The sequence below is a fragment of the Pongo pygmaeus genome, chromosome 2 (genome assembly GCF_028885625.2).
Source record: "Pongo pygmaeus isolate AG05252 chromosome 2, NHGRI_mPonPyg2-v2.0_pri, whole genome shotgun sequence".
In the NCBI taxonomy this organism is placed as follows: domain Eukaryota; kingdom Metazoa; phylum Chordata; class Mammalia; order Primates; family Hominidae; genus Pongo; species Pongo pygmaeus.
The window spans coordinates 190,155,246-190,175,157 of NC_085930.1; the positions used below are offsets into that span (position 1 = coordinate 190,155,246).

Sequence of the window (19,912 nt, forward strand, 5' to 3'; positions counted from 1 at the left end):
AAAAAAAAAAGGCATAAGTTGAACATTATGAACTTCAATGAAAAATTGATGACTTTAGGATCCAGATTGGAATTACATTTAAATCACTCACATTTGTTTGCTTGAGTGTAGAGACTTTTTTTTTTTTTTTTTTTGAAAAAGAGTTTGACCTGGGATCATTGGTGGAAAGAATCCTGAAATAGGCTTTTGGAATTTGATTCTTCCTATTTATTTCATCCTGTACTCCATAAAACGGTAGTGATTACAATGAGTGCTATTGTGTTTTTAGGCTTCTCGTCATGGTCACTCCACAGTCTCCTGGATTTTAGTATGTTAGAGCAGTGTGTGGGCCATTTGAGAGTGTGAATTGTTCCTGTGAAATAGTTTGCAGAGTTAAGTAAAATCTGAAGAAAAGGAATTTCTGTGGGGCGCTGTTATTCAATGACATATTCGTAAATCAATTCAGTAATTAACATTTAGGATATAGTACACTAGAGCGCAGTTTTAATGCTGGCTTATTAAAGTGATATTTTATTGTGTGAGATATACTCTTCATTTTGTATAGGATATGATTTGATCCATAGCACTGTAAGTGGGGGTTTTTTTTTTCCTTTTTCCTGAGATGGAGTCTTGCTCTGTCGACCAGGCTAGAGTGCAGTGGCGTGATCTCGGCTCACTGCAACCTCTGCCTCCTAGGTTAAAGTGATTCTCCTGTCTCAGCCTCCTGAATAGCTGGGATTACAGGCACTCGCCACCATGCCCGGCTAATTTTTGTATTTTTAGTAGAGATGGGGTTTCACCGTATTGGTCAGGCTGGTCTCGAACTCCTGACCTCAGGTGATCCACCTGCCTTGGCATCCCGAAGTGCTGGGATTACAGGTGTGAGCCACTGTGCCCGGCTTTTTTTTTTTTTTTTTTTAAGAAGGAGTCTTGCTCTATCACCTAGGCTGGAGGGCAGTGGTGCCACCTTGGCTCCTTCCAGGTTCAGGTGATTCTCCTGCCTCAACCTCCCAAGTAGCTGGGATTACGGGCGCCCGCCCACCACCTTGCCCAGCTAATTTTTGTACTTTTAGTAGAGACGGGGTTTTGCCATGTTGGCCAGGTTGGTCTTAAACTCCTGACCTCAGGTGATCCACCCACCTCAGCCTCCCAGAGTGCTGGGATTACAGGTGTGGGCCGTGCGGCCAAATTTGTAGTGTGTTTGATTCAGGCTTAGGAATTTAGGTTTAGTCACTTTATGAGAGTAACTTGGTCTTTCAGGGGTGAAGTTATTAAGCTTACAGAAGTGGATATTAAGTTTAAAATTGAGTTCAGCATTTCATCGTTTAGTGAGAAAAGCCTCCAGGCAGTTGAGAATGGTTTATTTAGCCAGATTCATGAATGATTATGCTTTGGTGAAAATAGAATAAGGGGGTTAGGTAGTTTTAAGACATAACATTTTCAGCAGATGAGGCTTGATTTACCCACAGGTTAACAAGAGATATTCGAGCTGCCTCTCTGAGATAGTTACTCGGATGGGCACCTTCTTTTGGTTGTTAGGATATTCTTTTTTTTTTTTTTTTTGAGACACAGTTTCGCTCTTGTTGCCTAGGCTGGAGTGCAATGGCGTGATCTCAGCTCATCGCAGCCTCCGCCTCCCAGGTTCAAGCAATTCTCCTACCTCAGACTCCTGAGTAGCTGGGATTACAGGCATGCACCACTACGCCTGGCTAATTTTGTATTTTTAGTAGAGACAGGGTTTCTCCATGTTGAGGCTGGTCTTGAACTCCTGACCTCAGGTGATCCACCCACCTCGGCCTCCCAAAGTGCTGGGATTACAGGCGTGAGCCACCGCTCCTGGCCTAGAATATTCTTTTTGTAACCCTCAGTATACTTGGGAAAACAGTCATCACTGATCATTTACCAAATAATTTTGTAGCAGAAAGAATGAAAGGGTAGTAAGGTCGTTATTAGACCTTTTTTTTTTTTTGAGACAGGTTCTCGCTCTGTCACCCAGTTTAGAGTATAGTGGCATGATCATGGCTCACTGCAGCCTTGACCTCCCAGTCTCAAGTGATCCTCCTTCCTCAGCCTCCCAAGTAGCTGGGACTAGAGGCATGCACCAACCACACCTGGCTAATTAAAAAAAAATTTTTTTTATAGAGATGGGATCTTCCTGTGTTGTCCAGGTTGGTCCCAAACTCCTGGGCTCAAGCAGTCCTCCTGCCTCAGCCTCCAAAAGTGCTGGGATTACAGGCATGAGCCACTGTGCCCGGACATTATTAGACTTTTTTAAAGGCCATTATTGACTCCATGCTGGAGTATAGTGAAGCGAACACAACTCACTGCAGCCTTGACTTCCTGGGCTCAAGAGATCCTTCCACCCCACACCAGGCCCCCAGGCCCCCAAGTAGCTGAGATTACAGGCACATGCCACCGTGCCTGGCTAACTTTTGTATTTTGCGTAGTGATGGTGTTTCACCGTGTTGTCCAGGCTGGTCTCGAACTCTGGAGCCGAAGTGATCTGCCCACCTCAGCCTCCCAGAGTACTGGGATTACGGGTGTGAGCCCCACCACACATGGCCTTATTAGACATTTTAGTAGGGGTTTAAACATAGCAAATCCAACTTTTTCATATTTTCCAGGTTTTGATGATATATGTATCTACAATGAATGCAGTTATCTAAATGTAACTAACTTCTCACTGTTATACATGAACCTAGAACATACCAATCTTATAAATATTGATAGCAGATTTAAAATATATCTCTAATAAATTCTAGCTTATTCTGGTTATTCTTACAGTTGGATCATCAGAATGCAGTCCTTGAATACTTTGGAACTTTTAGTGGCATCTCATTCTATTGAAGAAGGGATAGCCATGTCTGTGCTGTAATTTTAGCATATTTAGTCAGTTGGATTGACTAATCTATTGAATATTTTTGCATTTCATTATCTTTTTCTAGTTACCTTTGTATACACATCTGCTTTTGACATTTCCACTTACGAAGTACATTTTGGCACACAAACATTTCTTAAAATTTTATCTTCAATTTTTTTTTTTACCTTTTTTTTCCTCCCGGACAGGGTCTCATTCTGTCACCCAGGCTTGAGTGTAGTGGCACAATCTTGGCTCACTGCAGTCTCAACTTCCCAGGCTCCAGCAATCCTCCCACCTTAGCCTTCCATGTAGGTGGGACCACAGGTGCGCGCTACGACACCTGGCTAATTTCTTTTGTATTTTTGGTAGAGATGGGGTTTCATCATGTTGTCCAGGGTGGTCCTGAACTCCTGAGCTCTCAAGCAGTCCACCTGCTTTGGTTCCCCAAAGTTTTGGGATTATAGGTGTAAGCCACCGTGCCTGACCACAAACATCTTAAAGGATGGAAGAATACTGTCATACACCCTTTTAGCAAACCAGGATGATCTGGGTTTTTGTTGGAGGATTTTGCATGATGGAGTCTCAGTTGAGTCATTAACTGGATGAGAATACACATCATTTTTCCCTCTTCTCCTTAGAAATACATTGTTTGAGAACATTCTTCTAAGATGTCACCGTCTGAAGACTTCATAGTCTGAGATTTTGCTTTGTAAGATAATTTCACATTTATCAGTAGAATCTAGTGTGCTGCTGCTATCTTTGCATCTGTTGTCTGATATTTCTAATAATTAGAAAGGCCTTCCTCTGTAAATTTTTCTTCTCTTCGCAATTATGAGTGAAAAATAAATTCATAATTATCAACCGGTCAACGGTAGCTAAAAGCAGACTACAAGGATGGTGTCTTTGGTCTTTTTGAACTATTTTGAAAGAGATGTGATACCTCAGGTTATGCAGTAAGGAAACTGTATGAACATTAACAGTTTATTTCACTGTTCTATCCTCTAGGTGATGCATCATTCCTCTGTTCCATTTTAGTCTTTATTTAAAGCATAGCTGAGAATAACTGATGAATGTTGATGAAATTGTTAAGTGTTTCAAGATATAGGAAAAATAAGATCACTAGATTCTACCTTACATTTATAAAAGGGCCCAGTGGATACATATAAATAATTACAGAATAAGGGTGAGTTCTGTTCTAGTCTTAGAAAAGTAAACTTTCTTGTTTTTTGGACTATGTCTAAGGAAGAATGTAAGTCATGAGATATTGATCCCTTTGAATAGTTAGATCTGTTTATAAAAGAAATGGAAAAGCTAAAATTGAGTTTAACGGACCCTGATTGGTATGTTGGACTTCCTGCTTTTTCTCATAGCTTTTTTCTAATCATGGTATACAATAAAGTTCATTAGTAGGTTTTGGTTTATTCATTTCCAGTTCCAGTATTCCTACCACTTCCAAGATTACTCTCAAATCATCCTGATAGAAGCTTCAGGCTTTCTAAAAGTCTTTGTTTTTAGTTGTTTGTGTTTATCTCCCAGATGGCTGTTAACATCCACTGATAGGTTTCCCTGATGATCTCTGCAAGGACAGTCAATCTTGGTTTTTATTGGTTCTTAGTTTCTTCTCAGCTCCCCTTTTCTACCTTTCTCTGTATTGAAAATGTAATATGTTAAAGAAGCTCTGCTGTGTCATAAGAAATAACTCTAATCCCAAGTGAAAGCTTCTGTGACCTATTAACGTTAATAAAACTGATATTTATAGATATAAAGAATATGAATTTTTTTTTGTGGATAGTTTTTGTTTTGTTTTTTTTGAGATGGAGTTTTGCTCTAGTTGCCTAGGCTGGAGTGCAGTGGCGTGATCTCTGCTCACTGCATCCTCCGCCCCCTTGACATGATTCTCCTGCCTCAAGTGATTCTCCTCCCTCAGCCACCCGAGTAGATGAGATTATAGGCACCTGCCACCATGCTTGGCTAATTTTTGTATTTTAGTAGAGACAGGGTTTACCATGTTAGCCTTGTCTCGAACTCCTGACCTCAGGTTATCCACCCACCTTGGCCTCCCAAAGTGCTGGGATTACAGGTGTGAGCCACTGCGTCCGGCCTGGATAGGAATTTTGTAAGATACTTAATGTATTCTGCTAGACGGACTGAATGTGTGTAATTTTTTTGTTCAGTTAAACAATTTTAGTACATTTGATTTCGGTTCTTTAGCAAGGGATCTAAATGTCATATCCTCGATGGAATTTAAAAATTAGGTTAATCACTTTCTGAGAACAATTTTTAATATTAACAATGTTGACAGAAACAGGAAGACCTGTCTTTTACATTATTTAAAACTCCTTTGTAAGAGCATTTCTTTAAAATAATACTTATGTTTAGTAAACCTCATGAATATGGAATTAATTTCCAAGAAGCTAAATTGCCCAAAAAAGTAGTTTTATTTTTAAGTAGTAAATTTAAGTGTAGATATCACTTTCTTTAAATTGCATTTACTATACCAATTAAATAAAATAGCATTTTTGATTCTTAAGTTTAATGGGATTGGGTATTAATAAAAAGTCATTATTTACAGCATTGAAATCTTTTGGGATGAATGGATATAGGCATTTTTTTTCTTCTCAGGTGTATTCAAGAGCAAATGACCAAGAGCCATGTGGGTGGTGGTTGGCTAAAGTTCGGATGATGAAAGGAGAAGTAAGTACTCTTCACACTTGCTTTGTGACTAGTTTCTAAGGAAGTACCTCAGTGCTTGGTTTTTGTAAATCTTATTTCAACTGTTAGTTTTATTTCTGAAAGCCTACCTGAGAAATAGTTGATCAGACATTTCCATTAGCATTAATTTCTGTTTGTGTTCTGTATTGGCAAACACCAAAGCTGCTCTCCAGAGGTACACCTCAAGCATGTAAGGACCACCAAGGTTCATGCTTGTAAGAACCTATAATCTAGTTTAGGCAAATGAGATTGATGTAGTTAAGCTGTGCTTAGTATTTTATGCCACATGGGGGAGGGTCCATTGGTTAAGCTGAGCAAGGTAATTAGAACCTCATTTAAACTTCATTATTTTTGTTCAGATGGGATTTTTAAAGTATTTTGATGTCTTTTAGTTTTATGTCATTGAATATGCTGCTTGTGATGCTACTTACAATGAAATAGTCACATTTGAACGACTTCGGCCTGTCAATCAAAATAAAACTGTCAAAAAAAATACCTTCTTTAAATGCACAGTGGATGTTCCTGAGGATTTGAGAGAGGCGTGAGTAATTTTATTTACTATTGAATTGTTTTGTGAATTAAGAAGATTTTTCAGTCCTACAAAACATTTTCCCTAATGCCCAATCAAACCTTCTGATGGAAAATCATCTTAATGAACAAAGGTTTTAGTGGGGGATGTCAAAATGAAACACTGACTTTGTATTATGACTCTCCTCTGACTTTAATCTGTTATTGAGTTCTTACACATAAATTAATTTCTCTCTAGGTGTGCTAATGAAAATGCACATAAAGATTTTAAGAAAGCAGTAGGAGCATGCAGAATTTTTTACCATCCAGAAACAACACAGCTAATGATACTGGTAAGACAATACCATATTATAAGGTAGCTTATTAATGGGTATTGCACAGATTTTATAATTACATATTTCAAAAGAAAAGCTAAGGTCAACTTAGTGTATAGTGAATTTATTAATATAGTGTGGGAGAAAAGTTTGTTTGCAGCTATAAAATGTTAATTACTTTACATTCTTAACATCATAAAATTCTTAATGTGTGAGATTCCGGATTTTTCTCCAAACATATTCTGAATAGCAGATCTAAATAATACAGGAATTCAGAAAGGAAAGTGTCATTACTCAGAGTAGTGAGTGTTAGGTGAAAGAAGTGTAGTAGATGAGAAGCAAGGAAGGCTTTGCATAGAAGATGGGATGATGGTGTTTGTGCTATTTGGAAGAATGATTAAAGTTTTGAGTAATTAGCTTGTTTGTTTATAGTCTGCCAGTGAAGCAACTGTGAAGAGAGTAAACATCTTAAGTGACATGCATTTGCGAAGTATTCGTACGAAATTGATGCTTATGTCCAGAAATGAAGAGGCCACTAAGCATTTAGAAGTAAGTGGGTTTACTTACAAAAGAGTTTTCTGTGTCCCATTTAGTTTTTGTTTGTTTTTTGGAGACAGATTCTGGCTCTGTTGCCCAGGCTAGAGTGCAGTGGCACAATCTTGGCTTACTGCAACCTCCACCTCCCGGATTCAAGCGGTTCTCCTGCCTCAGCCTCCGTGTAGCTGGGATTGCAGGTGTGCCCCACCAAGCCCAGCTAATTTTTGTATTTTAGTAGAGATGGGGTTTTGCCATGTTGGCTAGGCTGGTCTCGAGCTCCTGGCCTCAAGTGATTGCCCGCCTCAGCCTCTCAAAGTGCTGGGATTACAGGCATGAGCCACCGAACCTGGCACCATTTAGTTTTATATTTTTCAAGTTCCTTGCTTCAAACGAAGGCAGCCTAGGACCTCTGTTTCGTGACTGTTTGGAGTTGTCGTGTCTGTAGAAGAATTGCTTTTCCATTTTACCTTTTATCAAACATAGCCTTTCCTTTGCTAAATGCCTGTTGACTTGTTGGTAGGACTTAGATGACAGGTGCCAAAAGAGCTAAGAAACTAGGGATACTCAGTAGACTGTATTGCTAGTTCTTTACTTTGTATTTAACCTTTTTATTTTTTTTAACTGCCTTGTCGTCTGTCAGTCATGATACCTTTCATCAGTAACTAGTTCACTGTAACAGCTCTTGTGTGAGAGGAGAGGAGGACTAGGAGTGAGGCATCATGTGGCATGTAGTATTAAAATATTAAGCTTATCATTATATCTCTGTCTTATCCTAAGGTACTCTGTTTTGTCCTGTTCTTCCCTGCTACACTGTTAGGATACTTGTTCTTCCCACTCACTCACACTTTCTACATCTAGATGAACACATGTGCATGCACACACTGTGGTGTCTTAGAGAAATTAAGATATGTTTATTATCCTTAGGACAAATTCGGAAATGTTCTCATTAATTTAAAAATTCTGAACAAGGGATATGTGAACAAATCTGCCTGTATCTGGAAAAGTGTTTTAGACTAATAAAATAGATGAATAAAACAGTTTCTTTTCCCCATTCATTTTATGACATTAGATGAGTTTCCTTTGTTTCTTAGACTTGAGTTTTGGCCTTTTTAAAAAAATTTATGTGGATTTTCGGTGGTTTTTTCTTCTTGGGTTTTTCTTTATACTGTGGTAAAGTACATATAAAACTTAGCATCTTAACCATTTTTAAGTGTACACGTAGTATTAAGTATGTTTACATTATTGACCAATCTTCAGGACTTCTCATCTTGTAAAACTGCAAATCTATACCCTTTAGACAGCTGCTCATTTTCCCCTTTCCCCAGCCCCTGGCAACCATCATTCTATTTTCTGTTGCTATAAATTTGACTATTTTAGATACCTCATGTAAGTAAAATCATTTTAGTCTTTTTTATGACTGGCATATTTTACTTAGCATCAAGGTTCATCTATGTAGCATGTGTCAGAATTTCCTTTTTAAGGCAGAATTTATATACCACATTGTGTTCATTCATTAATTGGTGTGTGGATTTGGGTTGCTTTCACCTCTTGACTATCGTAAATAATGCTATGAACATGGATGTGCAATAAAACATTTTGTGGCCGCGTGTGGTAGCTCATGCCTATAATCCCAGCACTTTGGGAGGCTGAAGTGGGAGGATTGCTTTAGCCCAAGAGTTCGAGACCAGCCTGGGTAACATAGTGAGAGCTCGTCTCTACAAAAAATAAATTAAAAAAAAAATCAGCTGGGCTCAGTGGTGCGTGCCTGTATTTCCAGCTATTCAGGAGGCTGAAGTGGGACGATTGCTTGAGCCCAGGAGATTGAGTTGGCAGTGAGCCATGATCACGCCACTGTACCCTAGCCTTGGTGACAGAGTGAGACCCTGTCTGGAAAACAAACCATACAAAAAAGCCATTTTGTATTTTGATCTTTTATAATACTAATTTTCCTTTTTTATTAGTGCACAAAACAACTTGCAGCAGCTTTTCATGAGGAATTTGTTGTGAGAGAAGATTTAATGGGCCTGGCAATAGGAACACATGGTAGTAACATCCAGCAAGCTAGGAAGGTTCCTGGAGTTACCGCCATTGAGCTAGATGAAGATACTGGAACATTTAGAATCTACGGAGAGGTAAGTTCTCTTTCTCCTGCATTGGCCTTTAGTGTATTAACCATCTATTGTTTGATTATATTTTAATTTGAAATTCCAGTTTCCAGTGAAACATTTTTGAGGTAGAGTTTATTCAGTTAGCATCAGTCAGCCTAGTAGTCATTACTTATGAAGCTGAATTGAAGTTAACTTTGTATTGAGGGGAGTGAAAGATTTACTAAGTAATTAAATATGTAGTTTTTTTATTGAGGTTTCTTAACTGCTTCTGAGTTTACTTCAGTTTTATACCCATAACAAATAATCTATCGAAGTATTTTTTTTGAATGTTTACTGTGTGCCAGGCACTGGCAGCAGTAAATGGCATATATTAGAATAGCTTTTCTAGAACTTGAGTTTGTATAATACTTCGTCACTGGTTAATCATGACGTTTGCAGGGGTAGAAAATTAGTAAGTTATTTTTAAAATGTTATTCAGCCAGGTGCAGTGACACACACCTGCAGTCCCAGCTACTTGGGAATCTGAGGCAGGAGGATTGCTTGAGCCCATGAGTTTGAATCTAGCCAGGGCAACATAGAGTTTAGAAAAGTATATATAAATTTATATATATACATACACACGCATCTTATCTATATTTTTATATGTGTAAATTGAGACCATCCTTCAAATTTGAGTAACTGGATTTTTATTTTTTAAAGAGACAAGGTTTGCCATGTTGCACAGGCTTGTCTCGAACTCCTGAGCTCAAGCAATCCACCTGCCTCAGCCTCCCAAAGTGCTGGGATTATAGGCGTGAGCCACCGTGCCTGGCCTGGAGTTTTTTTTGAATGACAATTTTGTGTCTTGACTTTTCATACATAGCTCTTACGAACAGCTGCTTTCACATAGTAAAGCTGACTAGAAGCTTCACTTTTAATTTCAAAACCTTTAAAAGTAGACAGTATAATATAGTAATTAAGAAGACAGCCAGGCACGGTGGCTCACGTCTGTAACCCCAGCAATTTTGGAGGCTGAAGCAGGAAGATCACTTGAGTCCAGGAATGAGAGGCTGCAGTGAGCTATGATCATGCCATTGTCCTCTAGCCGGAGCGACAGAGCAAGGTCCTGTCTTGTTGAGAAGGAGGAGGGAAAAAAAAAGATGGGCTTTGGAGCTATACTGCCTGGATTGGAATTCACTTTAGGTAGGCCACTTTGAGTAGGCTTGGAGTTTGTTACTTCCTTGTATAAGTGTTCTCATTATAAAATAATAATAGTGTTTACCTTAATATAGTTCTTAAGGATTGGATGCATTGTAAAAAATGATGATTGCATATGGTATATCATGTAGTGTGCACACAATAATTTGAGCTATGGTTTTAAAATTAAAAAATTTTATTTGCTTTTTTTTTTTTTTTTTTTTTTTTTTTAAGAGACAGGGTCTACTCTGTTGCTCAGGCTGGAGTGCAGTGGCGTGATCATAGCTCACTGCAGCCTCCAACCCCTGGGCTCAAGCCATCCTCTGGCCTCAGCCTCTTGAATAGCTAGGACTACAGACATGTGCTGCCATGCTGGGCTAATTTAAATATATATCTATATATTTTGTAGAGATGGAGGTTTCCTATGTTGCCCAGGCTAGTCTCAAACTCTTGGCCTTAAACAATCCTCCTATGTTGGCCTCCCAAAGTGCAGGGATTACAGGCGTGAGCCCACCGCATCTGGCCTTATCTGTGGTTATTAAAGAACAAACGTTAAAAGTGAAAGTGACTTTATTGAGAAGTAGAAAGTCCATGTAGAGACTCACTCCCAACCCTCTAGTTGTTTAAAATTGTACTCATTAGAAATTATGAATTTTGATACTCTTACCAGTAGGTACTTTTAAAAAATGCATCTCTGCAAAAATAGCTTTTTAAGTCATATACCTGATTTTGAGAATAAATAAATCAGACAATTTTAACAATTTGTATTGTTAACATTTAACATGAGAATTTCAACCAGGAGGTATAGACTAGTATATTTAGGATTGGGTTAAAGTTTTGGCTGTTCAGCAGCTGTGTAATTTAAACTCTGACACCAGATTTCTCAGCAGCTTAAAGATTTTAGAGATGTTATTTTATTTTTGGTTTTAATAGTACTGACTGATTTGGGGTTTTTAAAAATGTTTTTTTTTAAGTACTTTGTGAATCACTTCACCTGAAATCTCTCCCCAGTGGAATGAGCATAATCTTTTAGTAGAACATAATCATTCAGAATTTTCTCTTTTCTCATCTTTTTGTTTTGGATTATGAGTTGCTCCAAGATTGAAACAGGATTTCATTTTTACTTTTCCCCTCATCTACAGAGTGCTGATGCTGTAAAAAAGGCTAGAGGTTTCTTGGAATTTGTGGAGGATTTTATTCAGGTTCCTAGGAATCTCGTTGGTAGGTACTTTTACTAAATGTTAAATAAGTTAATAAACATTATTTAGTTACATATAGCAACTTAATTGAAAACTAGTCTTGTAGTCTGATAACCTTATTCCAGTTATATGTAGATTTATTTAGATAGCAATACTTCTTTTCTTTTTTTGGTGATAACATTTTGTGTAACTTGTTATTGTCATATGTTAAAAAGTAAAGATGTTTCTTCCGTACAGGATGACCCACTAATAAGGCCCAGGGTTTTTATAAGTTTGTCATTACAGTTTTTCATCAGTCTTTTCATCCCTTGGGATCTTCCCTATTATTCTCACTCCTTTACTCTCTTTTTATCACTGATACATATTCATCAAAATTATGATAGTACTTTTTGAGAAGGTATTGGTGATATTTGTTTAGTGCAGAAGAAAAGTAACAGTGAACTAACAATAGGGTAATAAACTTCTACACAGTAGATCCTGAATAATAGGTTGTTGCAAGGCATAGAATAATAAGGTAAGAACTTGTGGGCAGGAGAGAAGGATGATAATATGAGGGGAGGTTTCACTGTTTATTATTTGACACCATTATTGAAACTGTTGTACCCATGGATTATAGTTAAGTGACAAGAATTTGCATTTGAAGCTATGGTTAAATGAGCATTATAGCTTGGAGTGAGTTAATTTATAGCTCTGTTATTAATATGCCCTACATCTGTGCTGTCTGTCTTTTTGCTATTTGAGGCAATTGGGAAGGCTTTGGTTATGTGTTAAGTATGCAGTGACTATACTAAAAATTGACTTACCTAAACATTTAATATAAAAAGAAGCATCAAGATAATGTAGTATAGTTTACTAGGAGGGGGATGAGTTTTTGTTCCCTGTTATCTCTCATTAATTTTTTTTTGACGCTAAGGAAATACTTTTAGCTTCTTGGGTTCCATTTATATAATGCGGCCTGTTCTGCCTTCAGGAAATGATGTTTAGCTATGGGCATTCTATTTGTTAAATTGTATAAAACAAACATTAATAGAAAAATAAACACTTCCATTCTAAAAAGATTTTTTTTTTGGCCGTTAGTAAAGTAGTATATTCAGGAAAAGTAGTTTAAAACACAGGAATTTGTTTCTTGTAATTTAACTGTTAGTATTTATGTAAAAATAAATTTTTTTTTTTTTTGGAGATGGAGTCTTGCTTTGTCACCCAAGCTGGAGTGCAGTTGCAGTGATGCAATCTCAAGCGATTCTCCTGCCTCAGCCTCCCAAGTAGCTGGGACTACAGGCGCCTGCCACCACGCCTGGCTAATTTTTGTATTTTTAGTAGAGATGTGGTTTCACCATATTGGCCAGGCTGGTCTTGAACTCCTGCTCCTGATCTTGTGATCCGCCTACCCCGGCCTCCCAAAGTGCTGGGATTACAGGCGTGATCCACCACGCCCGGGTATAAAAAGCCTTTCAATTCTACTCAAACATTTGGATGGGTATGACATTACTGCCAATTGTGTAAGCTCTGCTTTATTAGTTCTTGGTATACCATTGTTCACTGTAGACTGAACTGCTAGAAAGATGAGATGTTAAAATTCAATATAAACTTGAAGAATTTTGTATAATTATACATAGGTAAGGTGCACAATGTTATCAAATGTTTATCAGTATCAAATTACCTTTGATAAGCTGCTTTTGAAAATGAAGCCCTTTTAAACGTTAATTATTGACATCTGTCAGTACTAACATGTGGTAGCTGCTCTACAGATGTAATTTTGACTTAACTAAGGTTTCCTCACTTGTAAAAATGATTTGGCAGTGGGTTTGTGAAAGGGAACCAGGTTTCTTTTCAGTCCAAGTCTATCAATTATAAAAGATAGCCTAGGTCTTAGAGAGTTGTGGTAGGTGTTGTGAGTAAAAGTTTCTGATATTTCAAAAATAAGAAAATTGGGTATATTTGTAGTTCTTTGTTCTCTTTATTCAGTGAAGTGAGTACCTGTTGTCTCTTTTCCTGTATCCTGTCTACGTTGGCTTTGGTGATGTGGGTTGTCTGCTCTTTAGGAAATACACATTAGCAGCGACTATTACACACTGGTGAAATACTCAGGAGTAGTACAAGAATTTCTGTTGGTTGTCATGTGTAAAAATACAATGTTTCCCTCCATAATGTTTTATGGATGAAGCAGTCTTTTGAAAAATAGTACATTCTTAGTCCAAATGAAAGAAAAAGAGAACTGAGGATTAAAAGGGAATGAGAACACTTGGGTAAGTTCCAGAGAGGATTTCCTTACACATTCGGGTTCTGAGAGTTCTAAGATGACCATTCCCACCCCTCCCAAATCAAAGGGAAGAATATCTGAACGTTGATTTGAAAATGGTTCAAAGCCTTTCACCTCCAGAAGCCTTCCTTAATCACTTCTGTCTGTCCCTTCAGCATTTATATTCGATGCTCAATTTATACTACAGGTCTACTTCAGTTTGTCAATATGGTCTGGAATTTAAACTATGGAAATGATCATTTAAAATATTGACGGTCTGTGGTGGGACTAAATAAAACTTGCAGGTAGGTTCCTGCCAAGGACCCCAGGAGGGTGATGGATGATCACTCAAAACTGGTATAGTTCACAAGAAAAAGTGGCAAAGGTTCTGGGGGAGGAATATGGTATGTCAACCTAATCTTTGTTTTTCGAAAGACATTTGCTTACTTTTAGCAGGGTCAAGGATGGAGTTGCTGCTTGAGCTTCACTGTGTTAACAATGAAGGTTGCTTTTATGTGCTGCTGCTAGGGCTGCTCAGAGAAGATACACGTCATGTGAATTACCTGCCCTACTTTTTTTTTAACGTGTTCAATTGCTGCTGCTTTTAAATTTAGGGTATTAATGGGGAAGGAGGCTTGAGAGTAGGAATACAAGAGAGAAAAATCCATTATAGTCCTTTTATTGTATTGACCAGTCTACTGTTGTCGTTCTTACTCATTCTTTAAAGGGAACTGTTCAGGCATGCAACAGGAAAATCTTCCATTTTAACCCTTTCAACCAAGGTTTAAGTTTTTGTGAAAAGTGATATACTTAAATTAATTGAGGATGTGGACTTCATAACAAATATGATGTTGCCGTTCACTGTCTAAGGGATACATCTGTTCCATATGGTGAAGGTTACTTGAATAGTACTTGTTAATAGGTACACAACTCAGTGTTGCTTTGTTATTTATGTGAGTATATGCTAATCTTTAGATAGTCCTTTAGGGAAAGAGAGCCTTTTGACCCCTTTATTTATTAAAAATAACTGCTGTTTGACAGACTTACGAGTTAAGTGTAGAAAAGTTAAATACTTGAATTTTATGTAATTTTACAATATTTTATACCTAGCAAGACAGCATATCATGTACATGCTTTATGTTATTTTTTATATAGCTGTGGAGTACTTGAAAAACTTCTTGGTGTAAAATATAAAAGTTATCTTCAAGTCATAGAAATCTCTTGGACCCATAGAAACTTGAAAATAAAAGCAAGATTGATGAATTTGTTACTTACGTGAATTAATAAAGTGCTAATGATTAATGTCAGAATAGTTTTCTCTTTGCCTTTATGTATACATCCAAGGTTTTGAAATGGGTTGGATATTTTAAAAATATGAAAATGATATAAGCATATTTTAAAAGTCTAGATTTTGAGAATTTCTTACATGCGAGCACTGTTGTCAGTCCCAGTTAGTAACCTTAGGCGTGCTGAAAGAGAAATAAGTTTCAGACCAAGGGTGAGATTTCTTGGTAGTCTGTAGGGCGAGTTAATTGAAAGTAAAAAGATGGGAGCTTCACTTGATGGTTATAATTTAGTAGCAAGTTACAAATAATTTGGGCTGACAATGAAAGAATAGCAGAATTGATTTTTAGCTTACCATTATATTTGTTTTCTCTTACTAAAGGAAAAGTAATTGGAAAAAATGGCAAAGTTATTCAAGAAATAGTGGACAAATCTGGTGTGGTTCGAGTGAGAATTGAAGGGGACAATGAAAATAAATTACCCAGAGAAGACGTAAGTATTTAAAATGTAATCTGCCTCTTTAAAATGTCCTTTTTTTGGCCAACTTAATAGTTGTAAACATTTTGTCTGTTTTATCTGATACAGAGAGTTTTTCTTTCTTGTTTTTAAAATTATGTTTTTATAATATTGTTTCATACACTTAAAAAACAAGTCATTTTCTACTATGTGGGCCTTGTTCTTAGTTGTTTTGATAGTACTTCAGTAAAAAAAGCCAGTTCTTGACATAAAGATTTCTATTTGATAATCTTAACAGTTATTTTTCATACGTAGAGTGTAAAGCTGTAGATACTCCCAAAGGAATTTTTTTTTTCAATAGTTTTTGGGGTATAGGTGGTTTTTGGTTACATGGTTAAGGTGCTTCAGTGGTGATTTCTGAGATTTTAGTGCACCTGTCACCTGAGCAGTGTACACTGTATCCAATATGTAGTCTTTTATCTCTCACCCCCCTCCCAACCTTCCTCCCCGCTGAGTCCCCAAAGTCCATTATAGCATTCTTTTGCCTTTGCGTCCTCATAGCTAAGCTCCCACTTACAAGTGAGAACATATATTTGGTTTTCCATTCCTGAATTAACTTCACTTAGAATAATGGCCTCCATCCAAGTTGCTGCAAAAGACATTATTTTGTTCCTTTTTATGGCTGAGTAATATTCCATGGTATATATATATACCACATTTTTTTTGTATCCACTCATTGGTTGATGGGCACTTAGGTTGGTTCCTTATCTTTGCCATTGTGAACTGTGCTGACAAAGGAATTCTTGATTGTACTCTCCTAAACTATTTTATAGAATCTGAAAGTATTGGCCATTTCTTAATTGAAATCCCCTTACACTTTTACATTGCTGTAGAATCTGAAAGTATTGACTTTTTTTTTTTTTTTTTTTTTTCCTGGAGACATAGTCCTACTCTGTCACCAGGGTGGAGTGCAGTGGCACGATTTCGTCTCACTGCAACCTCTCCCTCCCTCATTCAAGCGATTCTCCTGCCTCAGCTTCCTGAGTAGCTGGGACTACAGGTGTGCACCATCACGCCCAGCTAATTTTTGCATTTTTAGTAGAGATGGGGTTTCACCATGTTGGCCAGGATGGTCTCCATCTCTTGACCTTGTGATCCACCTGCCTCCACCTCCCAAAGTGCTGGGATTACGGGCGTGAGCCACCGTGCCCGGCCTTGACCATTTCTTAATTGAAATCCCCTTATGCTTTTACGTTGCAATAGAATCTGAAAGTATTGACCATTTCTTAATTGAAATCCCATTACGTTGCTGTTAATTCGTTAATTCTGATCCTAGCTTTCTAAAATTTTTTGATGTCTTTCTTCCCACATGTTGATGATGTTTTGTCTCCTTAAAATTCCTGTTTTTTGGTCATATCATTAATGCTGTACAATGAGTTTTTTATGAGAATGTTTAGTGTTTTTTTTTTTTCCTGAGATTTTGATTATCCTTAGAACAGAAACTATTATACCTTAGCAGAAGATCCCGGCAGTTAACAAATAGATGTTATTTGAGTTAGGTAACTGGATGAAATTGGCTGGCTCAGTTGCTAATTTTATGACTTCAGCAAGTTATTTTGTTAACTGTAAAACTGGTATACTATTTCTTAGTCAATTTTTAAATGAGCATTAAATCAAATACATGAAATGCATAATACAGACCTGAAAACAGGCTGTGTGCTTAGGATTTTTTTAGGTCCTTGCCCTCCCACCCCCCTTTTTATTCACTTTGAATGCCCTTTTATCTGCTTGTGAACTCCTGAGGACAGTGTTAAGACTTCCTCACTCCCTAATCTTAAATTAGTTTCCTTTGTTTCATGCTTTCATAGTTGAAATGACTTCTTCAAAGCCACTGTGAACCTCTGTAATAGCTGTGCTGTATCCCTAGCACTTGCCCGGTTGCCTGAGTTTTAAATGAACCATATCTAAAAATCATTACTCTTAAAAATTACTTTGAAAATAATTGAGTCATATATAGAACTAAAATGTCTTAAACCATGCTTAGTTTCATATTTAGAACCCAAAATCCCTAAACCATTCTGTTTAACTGTTAGAAACTATTCTGTAAAATGAAGAAAATGAGAGACATGGAAACTGATTGGGGGAGTTAAGCTTTACTCTCATTTTTCTCAGCCATTAAGAAGCTGGAAGTAATGTTTCTTTAAAGAAGAAAAATTCGCAGTGTGCCATCTTATTTCTCTTTTCTGCCACTTTTTAAAAACCTTCTTATTCAGAAGTTCAGCAAAGTAAACCAAGTCTGGCCTAATACTTTGATTTACTTGAATACCTCTATGTATCTTAATAATTCTTTTAATTTTACATTGTGTAAATATTTATGCTCTGGAGGTGATATTTCTTTTAGTCGTCAGGAAGTACCTCTTGTAGTACACAAACACTCAAGATTTTGTTATCTGAGCACATACTGTAGGGATAACTGGGCTAATGTGCTTTATTATGCTTTAAAGCTATACCTACTAAGGTGATATATCTAGTCTGTAAGTTTATAGCCAGTTTGAAGGAAAATTGTTTATTTTTGTTTTTGGAGACAGAGCCTTGCTCTCTTGTCCAGGCGGGAGGGCAGTGGCACAGTCTTGGCTCACTGCAATCTCTGCCTCCCAGGCTCAAGCTGTCTTTCTACCTCAGCCTCCGAAGTAGCTGGGACTACAGGCATGTGCTACCCTGCCAGCTGATTTTTGTATATTTTGTAGAGACGGGGTTTCTCCATGCTGCCCAGGCTGGTCTGGAACTCATGAACTCAAGTGATCCACCTGCCTCAGCCTCCCAAAGTGCTAGGATTACAGGTGTGAGTCACCATGACCTGCCAGAAAATCATTTTAACTTTAAAAGTTGATTTATATACTTGGAAAATTAAATTGATTATAAATCAGAAAACTTGATAAAACTGATTTTTAAAAATTATTTTTAAAGTGTTTAGCACACAGAACACAATTTACAACAGTAAATTGGGGTGCAAATATGACAAGTTATTGAAAATCTGAGTATTTCAACTTACATGGATTTTAGCATTTTTTCCCCCTTAAATCTTGAAGTTTAGTACATGTAAATTGCTGCGTGTTTCAGAAGAGTTTTCCTAATTATATATTGGGGCTGGGTATAGTGGCTCACGCCTGTAACCTCTTTACGAAGTCAGTAATCCCAGCGCTTTGGGAAGGAGGATTGCTTGAGGCAAGGAGTTGGGCAACAGAGCAAGACCCTGTCTCTACAAAAAATAAAAAATAATAGCTGGTTGTGGTGACACGCATCTATAGTCCCAGCTACTCTGGAGGCTGAGACAGGAGAATCACTTGAGCCCAGAAGTTTGATGCTGCAGTGAGCTGTGATTGCACCACTGCACTGTAGCCTGGGCAACAGAGCAAGACATCATCTCAAAAAAAAACAAAAAGTGTGTGTGTGTGTGTGTGTGTGTGCGCCTGCCTGTCAATTTCATGTCACTTTTAGGCTAGAACTTTGTTAAAATATTAAACACTGAAGACTTTTTTTTTTTTTTTTTAAAACAGGGTATGGTTCCATTTGTATTTGTTGGCACTAAAGAAAGCATTGGAAATGTGCAAGTTCTTCTAGAGTATCATATTGCTTATCTAAAGGTTTGTATACAGTTCATACTATATTCTGATATCATTGTTGCTGCATTTACTACATAAATGTTGTACATTTGCTACAAATTTAAAATGTCCTCACATTAAACATTTTATATTTGAAGTAAACTTCAAATCTTTAAATATTTTTGTTAATTCAGCTTCAGATTTGCCATTATTCTACATGAGAATTTAAAAAGTCCTTTGTCATCTTAAAATGATTGGCCTTGTGTGCATAATTTCTCTTCTCTCTGAGCTTTTATATTTCTTTCTTTCTTAAGAAATGATTCGTTTCCTTTGTCTTCATGCAATTTGACTCTCAGATCACTTATGTATCTGCATGTTCATACTGGAGCCATTTTGTTTTTACTTTTGTACTTTACATACAAATAGGGTACAGAACCAGGAGTGACATTGGGCTTCCTTGGTAACTTTGGCATTATGCAAATCATCTGCATTATCTCCGTTGACATTACTTGATAATTTGTAACCATTGTTAACAAAATAATCTATTTGAGTTGATACATAAAGAGCAAGGGTTTTTAGAAAAATATGACCCATAAATTATTAAACATTTTAATTTTATTTTCTACTCTTTCCCTTTTATTCCTGCTGTGTTTCTTTTTAAAGTATAATAATATCCTCACCTGTTCTCTGCCTCTAGTATGTTTTCCTCCCAGTCTGTCGTATCATTGTTGCTGTTACTATTTTGAGATCACTCTGATAATGTCATTTCTTTTCTTTTGAAATTCATCTTTATATGAAAAGTCACAATTAAAGCTGGCATTTTGAAGCCAGTGCTTTATCTTTCAGTACTCATCTTTTAACCAAGAGCTTTGTCTAGACATCTAAACTTTGCATCCTGTAATGACCTCAATTTCTGAA

General features: G+C 37.1%; 1 protein-coding gene across 6 annotated transcripts in view; it reads left to right on the forward strand.

The window, feature by feature from the left end:
• Positions 1 to 19,912, forward strand: part of FXR1 (FMR1 autosomal homolog 1) — a 64,390-nt gene that overhangs the window by 30,367 nt on the left and 14,111 nt on the right. For all 6 annotated transcript variants that reach the window (XM_054481210.2, XM_054481211.2, XM_054481209.2 and 3 more), the window contains exons 4-11: positions 5,462 to 5,533; positions 5,944 to 6,092; positions 6,318 to 6,411; positions 6,826 to 6,942; positions 8,892 to 9,062; positions 11,357 to 11,435; positions 15,319 to 15,428; positions 18,950 to 19,036. In XM_054481210.2, the coding sequence (XP_054337185.1) occupies positions 5,462 to 5,533; positions 5,944 to 6,092; positions 6,318 to 6,411; positions 6,826 to 6,942; positions 8,892 to 9,062; positions 11,357 to 11,435; positions 15,319 to 15,428; positions 18,950 to 19,036 (879 nt within the window). The remainder of the gene's footprint in view (positions 1 to 5,461; positions 5,534 to 5,943; positions 6,093 to 6,317; positions 6,412 to 6,825; positions 6,943 to 8,891; positions 9,063 to 11,356; positions 11,436 to 15,318; positions 15,429 to 18,949; positions 19,037 to 19,912) is intronic.